This window comes from Ceratotherium simum, chromosome 19 (assembly GCF_057802395.1).
Source record: "Ceratotherium simum simum isolate JZ-2026a chromosome 19, ASM5780239v1, whole genome shotgun sequence".
In the NCBI taxonomy this organism is placed as follows: Eukaryota; Metazoa; Chordata; class Mammalia; order Perissodactyla; family Rhinocerotidae; genus Ceratotherium; species Ceratotherium simum.
The window spans coordinates 27,959,431-27,981,994 of record NC_141918.1 but is presented as its reverse complement, the minus strand read 5'-3'; the positions used below and the strand labels follow the sequence as shown (position 1 = coordinate 27,981,994).

At 35.1% G+C, this 22,564-nt stretch overlaps 1 protein-coding gene across 6 annotated transcripts in view; it reads right to left on the bottom strand.

Moving 5' to 3' along the window:
• The window catches only part of LIN28B (lin-28 RNA binding posttranscriptional regulator B), a 146,772-nt gene that overhangs the window by 111,809 nt on the left and 12,399 nt on the right, over positions 1 to 22,564 (bottom strand). For 2 of the 6 annotated variants that reach the window (XM_087443933.1, XM_087443934.1), the window contains exon 3: positions 17,067 to 17,251. In XM_087443933.1, the coding sequence (XP_087300059.1) occupies positions 17,067 to 17,251 (185 nt within the window). Of the gene's footprint in view, positions 1 to 17,066; positions 17,252 to 17,482; positions 17,686 to 18,068; positions 18,325 to 18,940; positions 19,073 to 22,564 lie in introns of those variants that run through there. The other 4 variants (XM_004422160.3, XM_087443936.1, XM_087443935.1 and 1 more) reach the window with 4 other exon arrangements.

Here is a 22,564-nt window from a genome sequence, read left to right as displayed (position 1 = left end):
AAAGAACAGTGAGTCTGTTAATAGTAAAATGTAAATAACTGCTCCCTCAAGACTGAATAAGCCAACTTAAGTCTCATCCCTGCTCCTGGACTTACAACAGTTGCCAGGAGAACACCATATGCTTAGACTGACAGGAGCTACCCCTTATGTGGGAGATGCAGTCACCTTTCCCAGGGATACAGGGAGATGGAGGTGGATACACAAACAAAAGAACTGGGGTTTTCATCAGAAGGAAGAAAGGAAGAAATGGATGCTGGGTATGCGACCAACAGTGTCCACTACAAAAACCTTAGATCTTTTTTCACACAAGCAGGCATCAAGACAGACTAGCCCCATCCTATACTTGTGGAACTGACTTGTATCCATTATGCTCTTTACTTTTGTTATTATTAACTAAGATGCACATTTCTACGTTTTTCTCCATTAAGTTTTATATTGTGTGGTTAGTCTCATCTATCTGCTATATACCAGATATACAGCATCCTGTCATCCCTTATACTAGATATCCTCCTCCAGATTATATCAATTGTAGCATATGTACATTTTTTAAGCGTTGAAAAACAAAGCAACAAAAAGAGGAGGAAAAACAAGGAAACGAAAAATAAAGGATACCCTTTATTCCCCTTTCAGGCGCTAGGCTAGACACTTAAATACATTAACTCGAATCCTCACAACCCCATAAAATTACTATTGCTCTCCGATTTCTATACATAGGAAATTTAAGGTGAGGTAAGGTAATGTGGCAAAATTCAAACAGCGAGTAAGCACTAGAGCTGGGATTCAAACCCAGGTCTCTCTCACTCCAAGGTCTCCACTGTTTACATTTAATATCATCTCATCTCCCTAACGATATTGCCACTTAAAACAGTTAGTAAACATTCATATCAATGTTCTCTGGACTTAAAAAGAGCATTAGACAGATAGGTCCTTCCCCTCCAAAAAACTGCTGACACTTCAGACTTAGCAGTAAACTGTGGTAATAAATATAGCACAGAAGCCACCATCTTTTCTGCTATAAGAAAAAAAAGCAGAAGCCCAAAAGTGTTCTGAGCCCACAAATGCAGAGTTTACCATATATAACTCAATGCTTAACGGACATGTAAGAGTGATATTAAAAGGGAACTGAATATAAGTTGAACACTAGGTTTTCTTAAACAAGAAGAGTTCACATATGCTTTCTTGGACAATATGAATCCAGCTAGTTCTCGATAATTCTTATCTTTTTATCCAGTGGAAGATAGGGAAGAAATGTACCTAATGTACTATGCTCTTTTTCATTACTCAGGAAATGTTTTTGAGTAGGAATTATATGAAAAGCATGCACCTGTGTATGGTAGGGAATACAAAATTTGGTAAAACAATTCTACTTAGAGTTTAGCAGAAGAGTGTAGGAGGAGAAACAAAACAAAATACAACAGAAGACACTCTATGACAAGTGACTCATTATTTATAAAGAGTTTTGGAGTTTTTAAGAAGGAAGTAAGCGGGCCGGCCCCGTGGCTTGCCGGTTAAGTGTGCGCGCTCCGCTGCTGGCGGCCCGGGTTCGGATCCCGGGCGCACACCGACGCACCGCTTCTCCGGCCATGCCGAGGCCGCGTCCCACATACAGCAACTGGAAGGATGTGCAGCTATGACATACAACTATCTACTGGGGCTTTGGGGGAAAAAATAAATAAATAAAATTATTAAAAAAAAAAAAGAAGAAGAAGGAAGGAAGCAATTCTACCTAGAACGATGAGGAAAGGCCTCAGGGAAGAAGGCCCTGAATCTGGGGCTGGACTCTGCAAGATGGCAAGGATTTCCAAAAGTGAACGTGGGAAGGAATTTAGGGGAAAGACACAGCACTGTCTGTGCAAAGGGGAAGAGGCAAAGAAGTGTAGGGTATGTTTACAAAATGACAGGTTCCACATGGCAAAGCCAACAATTTAAATAAGCAGAATGAGAACAAAGATGGGAAAAGTAGATTCAATCAGATCCTGAAGAGCTTAGATGCCTGGCTAAAAACTCTAAATTTTATTCAGAAAACAGCCAACGAAGCTTTGAGGGGAGTGAGTATTTTAAAGAAATTTACAAATAACTATGTCCAGGTGAAGACCTAAGAAGGATAACCTGATTACTAGCAGCCCAGCCTTGGCTAGCGCTTCATCCTCCACCACTCCTCCACCACGCCCTTTCCCTGTTCCTTCCACCCATCAAGCCCCTGGCACCCCACCGACACACCAGTCTTTCCAAAAGCCTCTTTCACCAATCTCTCTTTGCACATTTACATACGGAATGCCCTCTCCAGCAGCTAAGTTCCTAAGCATTTCCAAGGCCCATCTCAAATGGTCTCTTCCTTTATAAAGCATTCCTTGCTACTAAAAGCATTGGCACTTCCTACCTCATTGCTCTCATCCTAGCGCTTATCTCTCTGTGGTAACTGTTGCTCACACATACAACATACACACACACAGACAATTGCAATCTTCTTAAAGACAGCGACTGGATATTACTGATCTTTGTAATCCTAATACCTTCTCAATAAAGTTCCATTTTCCCTCCTGCCTTTGCAACCCCCCCCCCCCCGTTTGGAATGTTCTTTTCCCTGTTCTTTGTCTACTCATTCTTCACCCCTCATCACAAATTTACTGCCCCAAAGAAGCCCTCCTGACCCCAAGACTAGGCCAGGGACCTCATGAGTATATACTCACAGCACTACGCACCTTTTCTTCACAGCACTCATAGCAGTTTTTATTTTACTTTCATTTGTGGGATCTGATTATCTGTCTGCCCTACTGCTCTATAAGCTCCATGAAGTCAGAATCCCCTCTCCGCTTTTTGCTCACAAATGCATCTCGAGCACTTAGCATAAGATAAGCACACTAATATAAAATTAAAACAGCTTAAAAATGTGGCTGGAACCCGAGATTTAAGAGCACCGCTCTGGAGTCATATTGCTCCTTCAATTGTGTGAAATTAGGCAATTAGCCATTCTAAGACCATTTTCTTCATCTGTAAAAATGAGACAATAACAGCAACTATCTTTCAGAGTTGTGAAAATTTAATGGATGTAAAATGCTTAGCACAGTACTTGGCACATGCAAGTACTCTATAAAAGTTACATGATACTATTATCATTCTGTGTTGTTATTGACGTCATGATTACTATCATTGCTACAATACTGATTGACTGGAGCTGAAGGGTTCTTTTGTGTTGGCACAACAGAAGCCCTCGTAGACAGGAGTTAAACCGGAGTCTTTGGATAAGCAGGAGATAGGATCTACCGATGGCAAATTGGAGTAGTAGTAGTGGGAACTTAGTATTAGTAAACAGATAAAACAAAACAAATATAAATGTTTGTTGATCTGGAAAGGAGTTGGACCAATAGAAGATATATAAGATTACATTCTTTTCAAGTTATTCTATCAAAAGATTGCTTATACTTACCATTTTTATATTACCTTAAATATACTTGCTATTATGTATATTTTTGTATTTACCCTTTAAGTAAATAACATTCAAAAATTTCAAAATATCTTTGGTTCATTCCATAAAACCTAAGTATCATGTAATATTCACTTTTGTTATCTTTCCGATATAAATTATGACTTCTAAAATTCTCTTTAAGCTAAATTGTGAGATTCCATGGCTATTCTGCTTAAGTTTTTCAAACTAGGGTCAACAAGTATAAGAGATTTAAACAAATGCATGTGGAGCTAAGTAAAGCGATTGCCTTTTAAGATGAAGAAATGCTAGCAGAATCTATAGCATAATGGAAGAAACTTGGGCCCTTCAGAAATCTTACATTACGGTTTATAGGGTTTACCCTATGAATCTACATTTTTTACTCATCCTGAAGAAAAAAAAAAGAGATTTGTGAACAATCTCTCTAAGGAAGTAATAATTTAAACATTTCTAGATCTTCACTATCGATTTATTTTCATCGTTAGCCTATTTTATGAGTAAGTTTGTGGTTTCAAAAGGCTTCTTCTAGGCAAAAATATGCTAGATACAAACATTAGATGACAAATGAAGTAGAGTAAAATATTTCATATATACTTTCTTTGGAAATTTAGGTAAATACTGCAAATATCAGTAAGCGTTTAGAAATGTTAAAATTACCTAACCATTCATTTCTTTTGCTCAAAACTCACTCTGCTCCCCAATGTTAGGAAAATCACTGGCAACAACCTTCAGAAAAGGTATGAAAGAATTAACCAAAACTAAGAGAGAGAAGTGGTAAAGGACTGGATTTGACTTTGCTAATGCCTAAACAGACAAAACAGACTTCTTTTTTCATAATGACAGCAATTTCCAGCTGTACCAAAAATAAACTCTAAATTAATTTAGAATAAATTTAAAAAACTCTATTATCTGCTATTAACCTCTTCTCAGCTATAGTCTTCTCCAAGGGATGATACTTCTCTCAAGACAGACACTTTTCACTGAGCGATTGCTTTTTCCTGGTATCTCTAGAGCTAGGGCCTCAGGCTTCCTTCCCCAAGGGGAGTGGGGGAGGGGGAAAGAAGGGGAGTGGGGGAGGGGGAAGCAGAGGAGTGGGGGAGGGGGAAAGAAGGGGAGGAGGAGACTAAAGACAGAGATCACTTAGGGCTGTAATAATTCCTGGTGGCAGATCGAAAATAATGTTAGGCCAGGGAATAATTTGGGGACAGCATAACGCTTTAATAATTTGAGTAATTTCTTTTTTCGACTTACAGGTAAAAATTGAAAAATATAAATCAAAATAATAAACTGTATTCCAAAATCTCACTCTAAAAACATTATCCCATGTCTTATGAGATTTTCCTTGGAAAGTCATGTGGATTTTGTAAATTTGGGTAATTGAATATATGTTGAACAATGACTCTCACAGAAAATTCTGGATTACTTTTACCCATGTTAATGGTTTAATAGTGACCAGATACTTTTAAAAGAAAAGACGGACCGCATGGAAAAGTCAACACCTAACAAGACAATTTCCCAAACGTTATTTAAGATTGTTAAACATCAGAATATCTTTTAAAAAAGAAATACCCAACCCTAAACTAAAGATTATGTACTGAAACAAATGCCCATATTTACTTGGCCATTCATAAATTTCAACTATTTGAAAAATTATTTATAATTATTATAAAGTTTATTTTAGGAGACAGAAAATCCAGAAATAAATCATTCATCAACCCCACAGTTACAGTAACCCACATGAAAACAAGCAGCAAATGCCCCGAATCGCGTTACTCCCACAAGAGAGCCTGGGACTTTTGACTAAACGTGAAGACACAGCCATTTAAATTCATTTAAAAAACAACTTTTCTCCACACAAGTTAAAGAAAATTTTTGCAGGAAAAAAATAGAGCTATAAAACAGAAAATACTCAACTTTTCATCTTTTAGTATCAAATTTTGTTGGGGAAAAAAAGCATGTAGTACACAAAAAACCCAGGAGCAATTTTGATAAAAGTGGGCTTTTGTTTATCTTTATAAACTTACAATGACACTAAGATATAAATGGATTATTTCAACAATAAATCTTAGTACTAGATTCAAACACTTAATAATAGATTGCTGGTGTTTTATGAATACTTTGCCATCCAAATGGTAAATGAAGGAGGATCACAGATTTGAAAGATTTAGTATCCTAAACCTTTCCCAAAAGCAAAATTGTAGCAACAATTTAAACATTAAATAAAATATCAATAAATATTTTAAAGTTAATTAATTAAACAGAAGTTGGAATATTCAATTGTAAAGCACATGCAAAATAAATCACTTACTATAAATGTTAACGTAAATGAAAGCATGGACCAGCACATTAATTACAGACTTCATATCAGATCCCAGTTACTGAAAAGCTGATAACCCACTGCTATTAATAGAAACTTAAGCAGCTTTTCTATAAAACTCAACCAATTTTTCATATTTTCAAATCTAATTAGTCAAGTTATCTTGGATTGATAGCAAAATCATAAGATTAAATATCACTGCCCTTTAAGATCTACAAGACTATGAAAAAGTAAGAAACAATGCTTTTTTATGTAACAATAATCTGGAACATTTTATTGAAATGTATATTTTAAATAAAAATGCATCCTAGATTTTAAAATAGTATTCTTCTTAGAAGTCTTTTAAAAGTACTTACTTGCATGGAAATACCATGTGCCAAAGAAAATTATATTTTAAAAAATCATTGAGAAGATACTTTAAAAACTACCTTTGTTTCAAATATTTTACTTATTATTTGGTGACAGCCACATTGTTTACTAAAATAGAATTTAAATGTTTGGAAAAATAGCTTAAGAACACATTAAAGTAACTTTAAAGATTAAATATTTAATGGTTCATACTAAATTATAACATCATGACCAAACCACCAAATTAGAACTAGACATCAGCATTTATCCTCATGTTATCTAACTTCATAATGAAATATTATTCTATTGATATAAATATTATAAGAGGTGGATAGCATTTTCTCCCAAACAGCTAGCTACACTGTTTATTACTATTGAGAGGTGAGATAGAAGAAGAAGAAATATACCCAATTAATTCTCTTACATTTACATGCAGCCCTATAACACATTTCTTTTTTTCCCCTACCAGCAATTTTTCTTTGCTAAAATCATTCCAACCACCACCCCTACTTTCTTTACACTGTGAGTTCTGAGAAATAAGCTACAGCTCAGAAACCTCAAATGATGCTAAAAGATAACTGATGGAAAAATAAGTATACTAAGAAACTACCATGATGCAGATAAGAAGATCAGTATTGTTTTTTAAATCTATTTAGTAACCTTTTTTGGCTTCCTAAAAAAACAACAGCATGGAGGTAAAATAAGGTATAGCTGTTGAAAACAAATACTTTAATGCATTAAACACATGAATTAAATAAGAGGCACATTTCAATAAATATTTCATATAAACATAAAACTTTGATATTCATTTTGACATTCACTTCAACCCTATCTGTAACTAACTAAAAGGGAAGTCACATGACTTACACAATGAAAGAGAAAGAACAGTTTTCTTTCCTTTCCTTTCTACAGGAAGAAACAAAAGCTGGTATTAGCTATCCAAGGCCAATGGGTGGGGCCTGCAAGGCAAAAAGCTGTAATGGATTGAGGTTAATCTTAATGGGGGCCCACATTAACCTTCTGAAAGCATCAAAAATGTGAAAACTGCAACTAGCCCTTACACAAAATAACAAGCATTTAATGTAAGTTAGGTTTTACAACTAGAAAATTCTACAGGGGCATAATTCAGTTTATAAACAATGTTGCTGCTTTTGTTGGGGTAAAATCACCTAACTGATTCCCTACACAGATACGCACACCATCCCCCACTGGCACACAGACACTTCACAAGCTTCTTGAATAAATAGGAGTATCCGATGTCCAGGGTGATGGGTGGTCCTGAGGTCCTGAACCAGAGCTGTATACTTTTTAAGGGATGCTGAGATAAGAACAAAGTGTTTTGTGTTTGTTTAAACCTCAGTCTATATTTAAAGTCTTTACACCATTATTGATACAGTTCATAAACTTGTACTATAATTGATTCAGGCAAGTCTTAAGTGTCAGCATAAATGCTAGAAATTAAGCACATCAAAACAAAATATTTTGGGGCTTTTTACAGATCTGACTCAAATTAGCTAATTCAATTTACTTAAAAGTAATCACTACATTTCAAAGGTGTGAAATCTCAACCTGAGATAGAATATCATATCACCATACTTTCACTACCAACACGATGCTTTTATAATATCTGCTTTTATAATATCTTATGAAATAACATGTATTGAAATAAAATTACATACATCACATAAGGTGCAATGCAATGGAAAACTTCTAAAAATAGTGAAATTAACTATTTAATTGTAGGGTTATAATCAAGCGTCAACTATTATGCCCATTTTTATACCCCAGGCTTTACTATAAGTCTAATATAAAGAGATTTTTTGCAGCGCAGAAAGGCAGGATTTACAAGTGGCCCAAGGAAAAGATAAGCGATGAATAGTTCTGACCCCGGCTTCTCTGGCTTGATCAAGTGGGTCTGCAACCTGAGCCAAAGGGCACAAATTCCTCACCATTCAAAATTCTTCAATGGCATGGGGGAGGAACCAGTGAAAGCAGCGAGCATGCAAATCCAACTGTCCTGAGATTCAACCAAAAATTTTAATTAGAGAGCTTAAAAAATGAGGTCAATACTGTGATTAAATTTCTGACTCATAGTTTAACCAATCCAAAAAAGAAGAAAAGAGAAGCTTTTTTTTCTTGTTAAAATTGAAAAAGATTCATTCATTTATCTTTTTAAATATGTGGATTACACTGAACTGTTAGGTATGTGGCTCTAATATCATTTAATCTATTTAAAGCAGTTGCTGAAAAGTGGAATTAGTTTCCAAGCACCAGTGTTTCCACATTGTAAGCAAAATGATGTATTATTAAAATCATACTTTGGAAAAAAGTTGATAGTATTTATTCCAAGCTTTACAATATATCAATGATCTATTAAGTATTTAAAGTGATAGATATAACCTGTGTTGTCAGACTTCTGTTACAGACTGAACTAAGGATAAAGTAATGCATTTGACAGAAAAAAATGTTAAGATAAAAGAATTTAGGCATTATAGTATCTGGGAACATTCCAGCTGCTATCAGTAATGGCCCAGGGAATTGCTTACAAAGCTTAAGGAAAGAAATGGTCATGAACAAATTTATGGCCAAAGTAAAATTAATTTGAAATTTACATAGAGTCTTTATATAGCACAAAGTGAACAAAAATCTTGAGTTATTAGCAAATTAAATTTACAAGATTTTGAAACAGAGGCCAACTTTAAGATTAACAAAAGTAACAAATTTAAGTGGGTTTTGATTTTTTAAAGTGGACTATTATAACAAAAGGTTAAAGCAGCTGGTAAAAATTAAGTATATTATAATAGCAAAATAAAATAATTCTAAACATTGGTAAAAATAGTTTCTATGCATGAAATCTGAAATCTATATATTTTAAGAATGATGAGAAATCACTGTATGTAGCTCAAAATTTTAAAACTAACATTTATTTTTTTATCATAGTTATCCCCAAATTAAATGGGTAGAGGCTGTATAATTAGATTTTGTATAAAATAAAGTGAATAGTACATGGGAAAATGATCCTTTGCTTTTATACCCTATATGAAAAGAATGAGGATTAATTGAAAAAATCTTATTAAAAAGTTTGCTAAAAGAAAGAAAACAGAATATATAGCAAGCTGGAGAACAGACCTCTTAAATCTATCATCAACATTGCTTTACACTTAGTATGTGATCAATAAAAAAAAAAGTTGAATAAATTATTGAACCAGAAATTTTTCTAAAGTAAACCATTTCCTTAAAAGTTATTACTTTTATACGACAATAAGCCATTTTGTTGATTTATACCTCTAAGAATGTTTACACAAAAACTCAGTTGAGACAGAAATTCATTAAATTTCTGAAAAGAAATATGAATATCAATAAGCCTAATTATGCCCTTTAGGTAGGCAGTGAGTTTATATTGTATGAAGACAAATAAAACTAAGACTGAAGATTAGTGAAATACATATTAATTAATCTCACTTTCAGAAGCACAGAAACTACTGGTGTAAAGGTAATTTCCAAGCAGAAATAGCTAAAGACAAACAAAAAACAAATACGTGTGGATTGTATTTGATAAAGGATACTGGATTGTAGCTTATGTCTAACGAAAGTTAAAAGGAACCAGGTCAATTAACCAGTTAATATGACATATCAATAATCATATCAGACAATCGAGCCTCTTCTCTTCAAGGGACTACAAATGGGCACAAGGGAACTTTCTGGGGTGATAAAATGTTCTGTATCATGATTGTAGTGGTGGTTACACAATTTGTCAAAACTCATCTAACTGTATACTTAAATTTGGTGAATTTTATTCTATATAAATTATACCTCAAAAAAGCTGACAAGGCAAAAAATAAAATAAATGACATGAGCTCGAAATAAAGGTTATAACTAAAACCTGGGACTGTGACAATTCTTAAATTATTTTCATGTATACTACCTCAATTTACCCTTACCCAAACCCTCAAAAATAGGGAGAAAAGATATTATTGACCACACTTTACCCACGAGAATACTGAGGCTCCAGGTGACTAGCGAAAAGTAAGAAATCCACCAAGTGGCAGAGCCAAATCGATGTTTTCTCCCTCACTCTATCACACTACTTCTCCTTTGCAATAATAACCATGTACAGCAAACATGCTTGAGTCCTTACTATCTCCCAAGCTCTGCGTTAAATGCTTTACATGTGTAATAACATTTAATCCTCATAATAACCCTATACAAACAGGAACTTTTTTGTCCCCCCACTTATAGGACACTGAGACACTGATGAGGTGACTTACTTCTCCTACAGACACATAATGAACTAGGATTTGAATACTAATCTATTTGACCAGACTCTATACCACTACATACTATCTCACAAGGATTAAGTAATTATTAACAGAGCAATAGGTATTAAATTATCACAGAAGGTCTATTTAAGACAATATTTTTTCCTTAGCTTATACTGAAGAATACACAAACTGGATAAATACACCTGAATCTACAGGTAAAATCTCATGACACAACAAACTATTAAAACAAAAATATCTATATCACAAAATTATTTCCAAGTTTCAGTTTATATCCTGAATTTTAAACAATATTAAATATTCTACACCATAAAATTATAACAAAAAACTTTGTAGTTCACTATAATGGGAATTAAGCTATTAATGTTATACAACGTGTTTTGCCCAATTTTAAAGAGAGCACATAAAAGAAGATAATTTAATTTTCCACCATAAATATATGCCACTGAAAATAACTTATCCACGATTTTCTTGTGGCAAAGATTAGTTTACATTTTAGTTGATTTATCCAACACATACTTGCTAGGCAATTTATATAACAGTATCTCTACTCTTCACAACAACCTGAAAAGTTAGGTATTATTACTCCAATTTGCAGCTGATTATAAAAAAAAAAATAAGATTAAGTCTACCAATTATCTGTAAATCTTATTTTAGACAGCATTTCCAAATTGTCAAATATTTAGATATAGAGGTGGGGCAGTCATCAGATATTCTTCCAATTTGTTGCTAGATAGAAGATAAAATTAATCCTGATGTATCAAAATGCAACATAAGACTCTTGTTACTCATTTGATAGAGTACTCATTAAAAGATCATTTCTAAATGTACCCCACTTGAATGTATTGTCTTGAATATATTACTGTTATCAACTTTTCTGATATTAGAAGATGTTATAATCAAATTATTTTAGAGAGGAATATAAATCATTTAAGTTGCTTATGGACTTTATATGTTACAATGCCATAACCTATAGTAATTATATATTGAACAAGCTCAACTTCTGTTACTTAAAATTCAGTGAGAAATATCTCAAGGTATGAACAATTGATAATAATAAAATAACTATTTTATTCATTTCACATTTAGTTCCAAATCAAGTCTATAGAATATCACATTTAAAGTAATAAATTTCCAGTTTAATTAATCAGAAATATCCTCACTTTATTTGTTTAGGTTATATTTGGTTTAGAAATAAAAATACAGTACACTATATTTTTAACTAGTAACTTTTAGGTTGACCACATACCAAAAGAACTGCTCAGTTAAGATATACAAAACTATCTGCAATATTTATGTAATTTCTGAGCAGGAAGAATTCAACCAAACTCAAATAATAAGGGTTCCTTGCTGCTCAAAAGAAACGAAATTTAAAACTTAGGACTCATTATTTAACCTACCATGTTTAGTTCAAGTAACAAAAGAAGTTTTTAAATTCTTATGAAACCCAAGAACTCTAAAATGAGTTAAAGACGTTATGCAGAATACTTTTAAGTGGTTTGTCACATATATTTGTTTAAAAAACAATTCTCTGATTTATTGCCTTCATTTGTTGTCAATGGTCTTTTAAAAAAAGAAGAATCAAAAATAAATAAGAACAAAATATTTAAATGTTACATCAGTAATTTTTAAAACAAGGAGGGAAGACTATGTCTTAAACATGCACCCAATTCACATTTCGTATTTAAATTGAATGAGAATATCTTTTTAGAAGTACACAAAAAAGGGGTCTTGAAAATGGACCAGCATTTTCACACGGAAAGTATCCCCTATGTTTTAAAACAATTAAAGTCTTACAAAATTTTGATTTAAATGCTTTTGAATGTGATTTTTATGATTAAATAGCTTTAAAGCATTTCACTTAGGATTCTTCCAAATTGGTCAACTGGGCAAATCATCTTGAAAATTTGGTAGCTTTAAGAAACATTTTCAAAATATTAAAATGCATAATTCACTGACAAATTAGCTGTGACTGTTACATGATTACATTTTTAAATTTCCAAGATTTCTCTTTGTCTAACTTTTTTGAAATTAACACTTTCATAGCTCCAAGAATAATAATAATCACATCAATTCTGCATGTGAAAAATGTTTCCATGCTAAACTATGACAAAAGTAAATATGGCTAATAAATTGGTGATGAAATGTTATGAAAAGCCCTTAAACATGAACATATTGGAGTAAACTTGTTTTCATAAATAGTGTAATTAATTAATATTGAAAACATTGAGACCTGAACTCTATATAACATTAATTGAACTGTGTATAATACTTAAAATTTTCACATATTTAAATAGTAGTTATCTCCAAAAGTTTCCATATCCTATACTATTAATAAAAGTGCTTTAAATTTATCTCAGTATAATACTTTATTTCCATTACTCTTTGAGATGTTTTCTGAGCAAAGTAATAAAAGGAACATAAAATACATAAAATTTTTGTAATTTGGACATTTGTATTCTCCATAAAGACTAAACTATAAATCAGAAATAAAGAGCATAAGAAGAAAACATCAATACCTGAAAAGTAAATGAAGACTTCAAAACCAAATTATTAATAAATATCTAAGCCCACTAGTAATGGTTGCTAAATTGCAGTCATTTTGAAATTACTCTTTCTCTTTAGAAAAAAAAATTCTTACATAAATTGTGAAATAAATGAAATACATTTATGTTAAAAATTCTTTGTACCGTATTTGATGGCAAAGAATTCCAAATATATAACCCAAGTGAAGAAAATACTATTATGTAAATGAGCTGAAAGGAGGGCAAAAGGAGAATGGATTCTATCCCTCCCCTGAAGAAAATAAAGTTCAAATTGATAATTTTATCTTATTAGGTGAGATAATGACTTTGGAAATAAATGTCAGAATCTATAAGAAAAACTTACATGATAACAAACATCAACAGGTAGTTATTGGGTAACACTGCCCTTCTCCAAAAAGGATCTAATATTTAATTACCATGTGATTCATCTAAAGTATCATCAAATATTTAAGTCCTATTAAAAGCTTATAATATTTCAAAAAGTTGCCAGAGAACTTTCTACATAATTTAAACACATTCTCCCAGAAGCTAACTGCGGATGCAAATCTTTTTAACTTATTAATAACAATAAACTAGGATAAGAGACAATAAACCAGGATAAGAGTATTAATTATTAGCACTTACAAAATAACTGTATTCTAATTAATGAAATCATCTTAGTAAGAACTAAGACTTACAAATCTGTTTTGACGAAGTATACTCTTACTTCCATTGAGAGACAAATCTCTGTTTTGCATTGGATTCTTAAGGAATTCCTACAAATTTATCCTATATACAAACTAAATTATCACCAAAATTTTCAAATTTTAAATATTATATATTTTAAAGAACACCTCAGAAACAGTAAGCTGTGACAAAATTCACAATATAATATTTATACATTTTTGTTAAATTTTTAAAAGTAAAATATTATTGAATGCTATCAATGTTTCAGTATTAACGTGTGTCAGAATACATATATTCATTACCAATTCATAAAAATATGGTCATTTAAATCACAAGTTAACATTAGGAAGTCAAAGGAAGACTGTCATTTTAAACCACCAATGGTCACACACCATCCTCAAACAGCAGACTCGCAGTGCATTTATCAACAAGTCTAAAGAGAGGGAAAGTAAAGCACCTAAGTCATGTGTTTATTTTTGAGTAGTTAGTGACATTACAGAAACTATAAGAAAGTCTTAATATATTACTGCCAACAAATTTTAAATAGAACTATGTAACTATGAACGTACAGCTCTATTTTAAACACACACACACACACATACACACATAATCTCTTCATTTCACAGCAACTGAATTGTTTTTGATGTGCAGTTCTTTGCAGTTAATATTTTTAAAAGAGAAAAAAATATCCCTGGTACCTTGGCTTGAATTTTTAAACATTATTTTAAAGAAACTAAATTCTTTATTTTTTTATTCCCCCAAATATATACTATTAAAAAAGTGTTTCAGAATACTTAAAAAAAATGCAATGACACATGCAATTCTGAACAATTAAAAAAAAACTATTTCATATATTTAAAATAACTAGATATTGATCCAGTTGAACACTTAAAATTCCTAATTATCTACAATGCCTATTTTTTAATAACCAAATAGCATATAGACATAATAGGGAAAAAAATCTAATTTATAATTGTACATAAAACCTAGTATGTTTTCAAAAATGCTCAGATATTAAAAATGGCAGCTAAAATAATAACTTAAAAAATGTTTTAAAAACTTTTATAAAATGGTCCTGAATTGCAACCTGATTGTGTAAGTGATGCTTACATGATACCTGCACACATCATTTAAGCCCATCTAATTGTTACTTGTAGTTGCTTGGCTAAAATCAATAGGATTCCTGCCTTATTGAAAACAATTATTCACATGATTTATATGCAATTTATATAGTCCCAATATAAGACACAAACCCCTTTACCTAGGCATCAAAGTCAAGAAACAAAAAAATAAGGCAACTGATACCTAATTTTTCCCTGAAAAAAACTGATATACTTCAAAAATCAAATACATACTATAACCATAAAAAAAATCCCCTAAAATGTCACTTTCTAATTTTAAATTTAAAGATTATCACTGCCCTGTTTTTTTACATCACAAAAATGCTAATACTCAAGTTTTTTTGACTTTTTACATACTTCTTCCTAAGAATGTATGATACATTCTTCTGAAGAATACAAACATTCATATTTCCAGAGAATTTTTATCACACATATCATTTTAATACTGTTCTTTTAGTAAATACAAGATGTGTAACAGAAGATTAAAGCAAGTCTAATATTAATAATCAATGTACTCTAGAAACTGATCGTTATCTATAAATAAAAGTTTTCCAGCAATACAGTATTTCTTAAATCAGTGGATATAGGAATGTTTACATATAACCATTAAATGGCTTAAATTTGGACGTCTCATGGTTCTTGAATTAATATTGGTTAATAAAATGTTTAATATTTGAATATATTAAAAGGTAAACATAGAAAACCAAATTATAACAAGGTGTGATCAGACAAAGAAGAAAAGGGCTATTTTTTCATTCATCTATAAAACAAATTTATGAGATCGTAAAGAACAATTTAACAACCTAAAGAAGGTTCAAAGAGGGGAAAGCCAGAGTCTGAGAGAAAATGGATTTGTCAATGATTTCAATCATTCAATTTAGGGAGGAAAAAAGCAGAAAATGTGGCTTCATTTTGCAATATAAAGTAGGAGGCATAAAATCCAGTAGCCTGTCGGTGGACTTCTATTTACGTATTTAAACCCTGTTTCAATTCACAGATTATGCTGATCCTTCCACATGTAAACAGCCAATAATGATGGCCAGGCCTTTAGGAAAGGAAAACACACACCACACAGCAAGGTCAGGACAACAGATCAAAACAGAACGGTTTCGTATGTTTCCACTGTTTATATACTTAATTTGAAGATGATATTCCTTAGGGGGGGGAAGGAGGTTGTAAATACTACCAGGAACATACAACATAGTATCAAATATAATCTTCAGGCAAATATACTAAGTATTTTCTACATGTAACTGTGTCAGTCAACCTGTAGTAGAGATAGCCATTCACTCAATTCTTTTTAACTTAGACCGTCAAGCCAAAATAAACCTCTTTAGTCTTAAATCCCTTTACTCTTCTCTAAGAATTAATTACAGAGAATTTATATTCCTTTAACTTCTTTTGATGAAATAATCAAGCTTGCAAACTGCAAATATCTTTTTCACTATAAAGAGATTAAGCAATAGAGAGAAATGGAAGGGGAAGAGGTATTAATTTGTTTCTGGGTAACATTTTGAAAATGAGAAGCAATGCCATTCTATTCGGTATTAAAGCATCTTTAAAAACTACAACACATAATAAGCACCGGTGGAAATTTACCCCAAGTAGCAGACTAACGCATTTTAAACACACAAACTAGAGCCGCCTCGGGCCACATGTTTTTTGAGTTCAGTCTCTTAAAGAGACAGTATACTTGGACCTATGCCCTACAGGGGCACATTACTAAAATGTTTGATTACCAAGCATCCTCTCTTACACTTCTTCAAATCCATACTAGGCCAACAGTGTTCCACTTTTTTCTTCACTGTAAAATCAAATTATTTTGATTTGAATCCACAAATGAATACCGGGCAGGCAGAGATGAAATAACAGGGGAAGCTACTGTGACTAGAGATGTCTAAAACGAGGGGACCTATAGATTTCTTATAACAGCAAATTGTTGTGGGTTTTTTTAGCTTAAAATGATCACTGTTTCTTCATTCATTTTCCCACTCATTCACCAGGCATAGGCGACAGAGTAAATTGTAACCGACAACACCGGAAGCCACACTGCCGCAATTTCGCTGTCGAATGAAGAGCGGAACTTGCTAATAAAGTCAACCAGCACCCAAGCAGTGAAATTTCAAAGATTTCATTTGTTTAGGAAAAGATACCCAGAAAAAGGTACCCAGAAAAGGGCCCATACACATACCCTAAAAACTGGATTAACTCGTGATTGTAAGGAAGATTTTGTCTTTCAATATACCTAAGGACACATTATCCTATGTCCATTCACAAAACTACTGACCGACTCCTCCACATGGAAAAAGGTGAAGAGAGAGGGGGGAAAAAAGTTTGGCTTACTTGGTGTACAAATACATCGACTGGAATATCCAAGGGGCTTCCCTCTCGGCTTATCATGGAGATGAATCCAAATCCCATTCGGACATTGAACCACTTACAGTGGCCAGTTCCGTGCAAAACCTGGGATTCCTCCTCTGCCTGCTCCGGCAGCTTCCCGGGCTCTTCTCCACCTTTGCTTGCCCCGCCTGAGTAGAACAGGACAAAAAGTCAGTTAGTCCGTATTGCCATACTGTTCATTGAAAGAGAAAAAAACTGCTTGGGGGGGGGGGAATAGGAAAAAACGCTACTAAATGGTCGATTCCCTCTTCTCTTCTACAGAAAATATTTAAAATATTAAAGGGTTAAAAGGGGAAGCGGGGGAGGGGAAAGCCACACTGTTCTCTCGTTCACAGCAACTTCCACGTTTCTGTACATACGTGTACTTTCTCACTTCACTCCGTTTTTCAGCCACATATTACAGTACAGCATGCGATACTTTACTTGCATATTGCTGATTTAACACTGATCCCATTTACAAAGAGAAATTTTCAGCGTAACTATTCTCTCCGGCGGGCACGAGGAGGAAAGAGAAAGCATCAAGATGGTTAGAACTAGTTAATGCACATGCGGCAGCAGTGAATCCAGGGTTATTCGCAAACGCGCATTCCCCTCCCCCCCAATAACTTTCAATTAAAGTTGGGGTGGAATGGGGGAGGGGGCAGGTGTATAAAAGTTTTCTTGGGCTCACTAACTGAAACTGCGCTTAATCACACTCAAACAATTCAAACAATAGCCCCCTGAAAGCTTTTCAAGTTGTGAATCAGTGTGGGCGGTACAAAACATTTTTGGAGATCTGTAACAATAGGTTGCAGAAAGCCCCATAGCGCGATGGGGGGTGGGGGGGAATGCCCAGTATTGGGGTAAATGGGGAAGGGGGGACGGGCAAAGAAGGGTGAGAAAGAGGGAGGGGGGAGAGAAAGGAAGAGAGAAAATCACAGTAAAACAATAGAAAAGAAAATTAACCTTCGGCCATGTTGCCCCACGGGCCCTCTGCTCCAAACTCGTGAGATGAAAACTTTCCCTTTGGAACGGAGTGGTCTTCTGCATCAATCTAACATCTTGATTTTGTGCGATCACAAATTTAGCTCGCATGGTCTAATGTGCTTTCCCTCTTTTGATTTTTTTCTCTTCTCTCTCCAGTTTCTGGCCCCCTGAGCACACGTGACTTTGTCAATTACATGCTTTCTTGCTACTAATTTCACCTCGGATCCTTAAGGGGCTGGCGAGAGAAAGAGATAACCAATCGCCATTTCATCTATGCTGACATCAAAATAATTTATGAATGAACACGAAAAATTCAAACATGTTATCTTAAAGACAATTTGGGACGCCTCTTTACGAAAAATCAGAATGCTGATTTCGTGCTTTTACTTAAACACAATGGAAGGTCCTTGTGAATCGTCGATTTAGAAAAACGGCAGTCACATATGTGCACACGCGTGCCTTACACACAAGCCTGTCTAAATAATCTCATTTAGGGGGAAAAAGTCATTTAAATAAAGCAACTGAGTTCGATTTTTCCCCCTAAGAATTCAGCTGCTCGATAACAGTAAACCTGCTTGGGATGCAAATTTAATTCAATTCTTAGAGGAAAATATACAATTTACAAAAGATCTAATTAAATCTAATTACATCTCCATGAAACTTTAGATAATGGTAACATACACCTACAATAAGACAAAAGCACACAATTACCTGATGGTGCCCTGAAATCTTTTCAAATTTAAAATAAAATCCTACCGGAAAAATCACTATCACCTTCACGTAGTCAAATTGTGTTTAGGTTTATCATTTCGGAACATTTTGGAGGGGGTTGGTAAGGAATTGTACTTCACAGGTTTCTCCGCCATCTCTTTCCGGGGGAGGAGATGTGATTAATGACTTCCTAAATAACAGCCCAGTTTTCCAGCCTAACATGGAGTGAACCTCAATCAGTGGCGATTGTTCCCCAAGAGCAAGACGACGTAGGGCAGGGAGGGGGAGGGGAGCGCCAGGCAGGGGAGGTGAAGAGGAGCCGCCAGCACAGGCGGCTGCAGAGCCAGAGAAAGAGGTGGGGGAGAAAAAAGAGGGCGCGGGCGGGGGAGGGGCGAGGACAGAGGGGCAAGTGGGAGAAGAAAGGTAAATTCATATCGTATTGACTGGACCCTGACATTTAAAAAGTGCACTACCAGTGGATAGAACAGTCGAATGAACGAAAATTTAGTAACAGATTAGGCTTCTATCGTCCCTTCCCTGGCCCGCCCCCAGTTTCAAAATGCTTACCCTTTACCTTTCAAATCGGTTCAAACGATTTGTTGATTACTAGATACGGACACCAATATTACCGCCCCTATCGAATACTACAATAAATATTATAGATCAGTTGGAAATGCTTCATTCCCTTTAAAATATGAAATATCACCCGTTTTCGAAACATTAAAACGTACCACCACTCCTTCCCCCGCCCCACCCCCCATTTTCTTAAACAAGCAGTTTACGGAGAAACTACAGATACCACTTCCCTTCGGCAAAGCTACCGAGTTGACCCTCCCCCACCATACCCGCAATCCCCCTCCCCGTCTCTCAAACATGTCCACACTCCTAACTCCGTTTCACTCTAACACTGTTTCACACAAACTAAAATGTAGGGATTCTGAATCTAAACGCTTTTGGAAACCCACATAATGCACCTAATGACACCTTCTCCCCATATTAAACAACTAAATATAAATCTATACTAATTGGTTCAGATTTGAAATAAATGGATGTACATAAATGTTATTTTCAGCTGTTCCTGGAAAAAGGTGTCAGTCAAAACTGATGAATTTGTAAAGATTTTTTGTCTGTTTATTTCTTTTGTTGTTTCTCAGGAAATGGGGCAAAGCCTTTCCATTTTATTTACTTTGGGGGAAATAACCATGTGCCAGCTGGTAGGGAGGAAAGAAAAAGTGTAAAAATCCAAATGATTTCGCAAAAGTAACAAAAGCTCCAAGCTCTCAAAAAAATTATTTGCTAACAAAACATACTAGGCATTATTTTAATAGTAGAAATCAACTGATTACATTGACCTATAATAAAGTAACTTGAACAATGGCATTCCAGGTTAAACATTTCACATAATATTAAATAGAAAAACTAATTTAAAATAAATTACATGTTTTCTCACATTTTACATGAAAGAATTACTTTTAAAAATCAACATCTGGTAACAGAAAAATAATCTGAAAAAGTATTCATGTAAATTGAGGGGAAGTGCTGTTATTTATGTAAAAGTAATTATTATAAAATTCACAGGCCAGGATAGTTTAGTTTTGTCACTCTCACACATTTATGGTAAACAATATTTTATCTGTAAGTTTGTTCTTAATTAGAAAATAATTTAATCATCAGAAAATCAGAAACAATATATAAGTGGATTCTGAATTCTTGTTTCTTGTTAAATTTGATGAAATTCAAACCTATAGATGAAAAGTGTGAAATACCATAACTGAATAACTGAACCACATTAGATGGGAGGGCTATGAGGTTCACAGTCTTGCCTGATTGGGTGCCTCCAGTATTAGTGGAATTAAGGTAGGGTTCACTGGACTGGTCACTGGTGTCAGAGGTTATCGACTCATTCATTTCCTGAGAGGGACATCAGCCTTTCAAGTTGTGTAGAAGGCTTTTTCCAACTGGGAACTCTGAGAAATCCTCTAACATTCATTCACAAAGAATTTAAGGCGAATGCATTTACATACCTGGGGGTGGGGGGAGAGTAAAAGACAGGGGGAGAGAAGGAAAGAGGAAAGGATAGAGGGAGGACGAGGGAAAGAAATTGGGAAGGGAGAGAGTGAAGAAAGGAGACAGAAAATATCACTCACCATTTCAGGGATATGGCACTGTCTTTTAAATAGATTCGTCTTTTCTGCCCCCACCCCCATCTTTCGAGCCTAAGATCCTTTTATAAAACTGACCATAATCTCTTTAAGATCATAGAGTGCTTCTTTCACATAAAATGGTCCTATGAATCTCCTAGAATGCTTTCCAATTTGTCACCTTCCTGAAGTCTTCTGGTTTTAATTTTTTTCTCATTTCCTACTTGTTTTTAGTGCCAGAAAGACCTGTGCTTGACTCAAAACGCATGTTTTGTACTTGTGAAAGCCAAATGTTTTAGTAGCTTGATTTATCATAGTTCTTTCAAAATGTCTTTAAAATGAGCTCAAGTAGCTACAAAGACTCGTCAACGCACTGGGGGGAGGGGGGATCAAGGAAATAACCTATCATACGCCCGTTGGTTATCACAATCTAAGGTTTCTCCATTTAAAAAACGAAGTACACGTTTTCTCGTTTTTTTTTTTTTTAATTCCAACAGTACAATGCAAGGACCCGAAAGAGGTGCCGGAGCCCACCGTGGTTGTTTTCAACTATAAGCAATGAGTGACTTCTATGAAAGCAGAAACAATGCTTCGGTTCTTCTTAAAACTAGGAGGAGGGGCTGTGGCACCACGGCGGGCGGCTCCACCCGTGCCTTCCTCCCGGCAATAAGGCCGGGCTGCAGCCCACGCGACCCTGGCCCGCGGCCCGTCCCTTCCCGCGCAGCCCGCGCCGCGGGGGCGCCGAGACCCCCAGGCCCGCGGCTCTGCCCCTTCCCTCCACCTCCCGCCCCGCAACTTCCTCTCCCCTTTCTCCCCAGTCACCTTTCCCTTCCTTCGGCACATCACCACCTCCTCTCTAGAAAGTCGAGCCGTTCCAAAGAAGGCTGATGATTTCCCACTAATTAAGGGACTTTTACATTTGTCATTTTGTCCCAAAGAGCACCAAACAAAAAAGAAACCTTTGCCTTCACCACTATGAAGGTAACACTTGGCACAAAATCTACTCCTTTTACTGCATTTCCAGACATATGTCATTTATAATTCGATCCCTTTATCTACGAGATGTCAGACTCTCCGCAATCTAAGAAAAGTGAAGTCAAGTAGGAGGGGGGATCAGGAGAACCCGAGGAAATGACCACCACCTCCCCCACCGCCCCACCAGGCCATGCCTAAAATGGAGCTGTCTTCAGACAGACCCCTGGCGCCGTCCTTTCGGGAAGCCACGAAAACGTCGCCGTGCGCCTTTGGAGGATCAGAAAAATCCGTCGTTGGGGAAGGGGGTAGAAGGCGGCGGGGGGCGATTTTGGGGAACCCGCTCTCCGGCCGCGGCGTGAGGTTTCCCGCCCAAAAGCCGCGGACCCGCACGTCGGGCAAACCGTGCCCGCTCCCTCCCACTGCGTTTCAGTCAACTATTTTACTGGCGAATAACTTGCTTGAAATTCTTGCAACACGGAGTCAAAGGAAAGGAGTCCTCGGCTGGGTGCGTTAGTCTTAAAGTAGAGGCACTTCAGAATATGGAGGCATTTTGTTTTTGTTTCCACAAAGCAAAATTCCGTTCTCATTTAATTTCCTTATCTGGATGCAAATGCTTTGGCTTAACACAATTGTTCCAATTGGAGAATT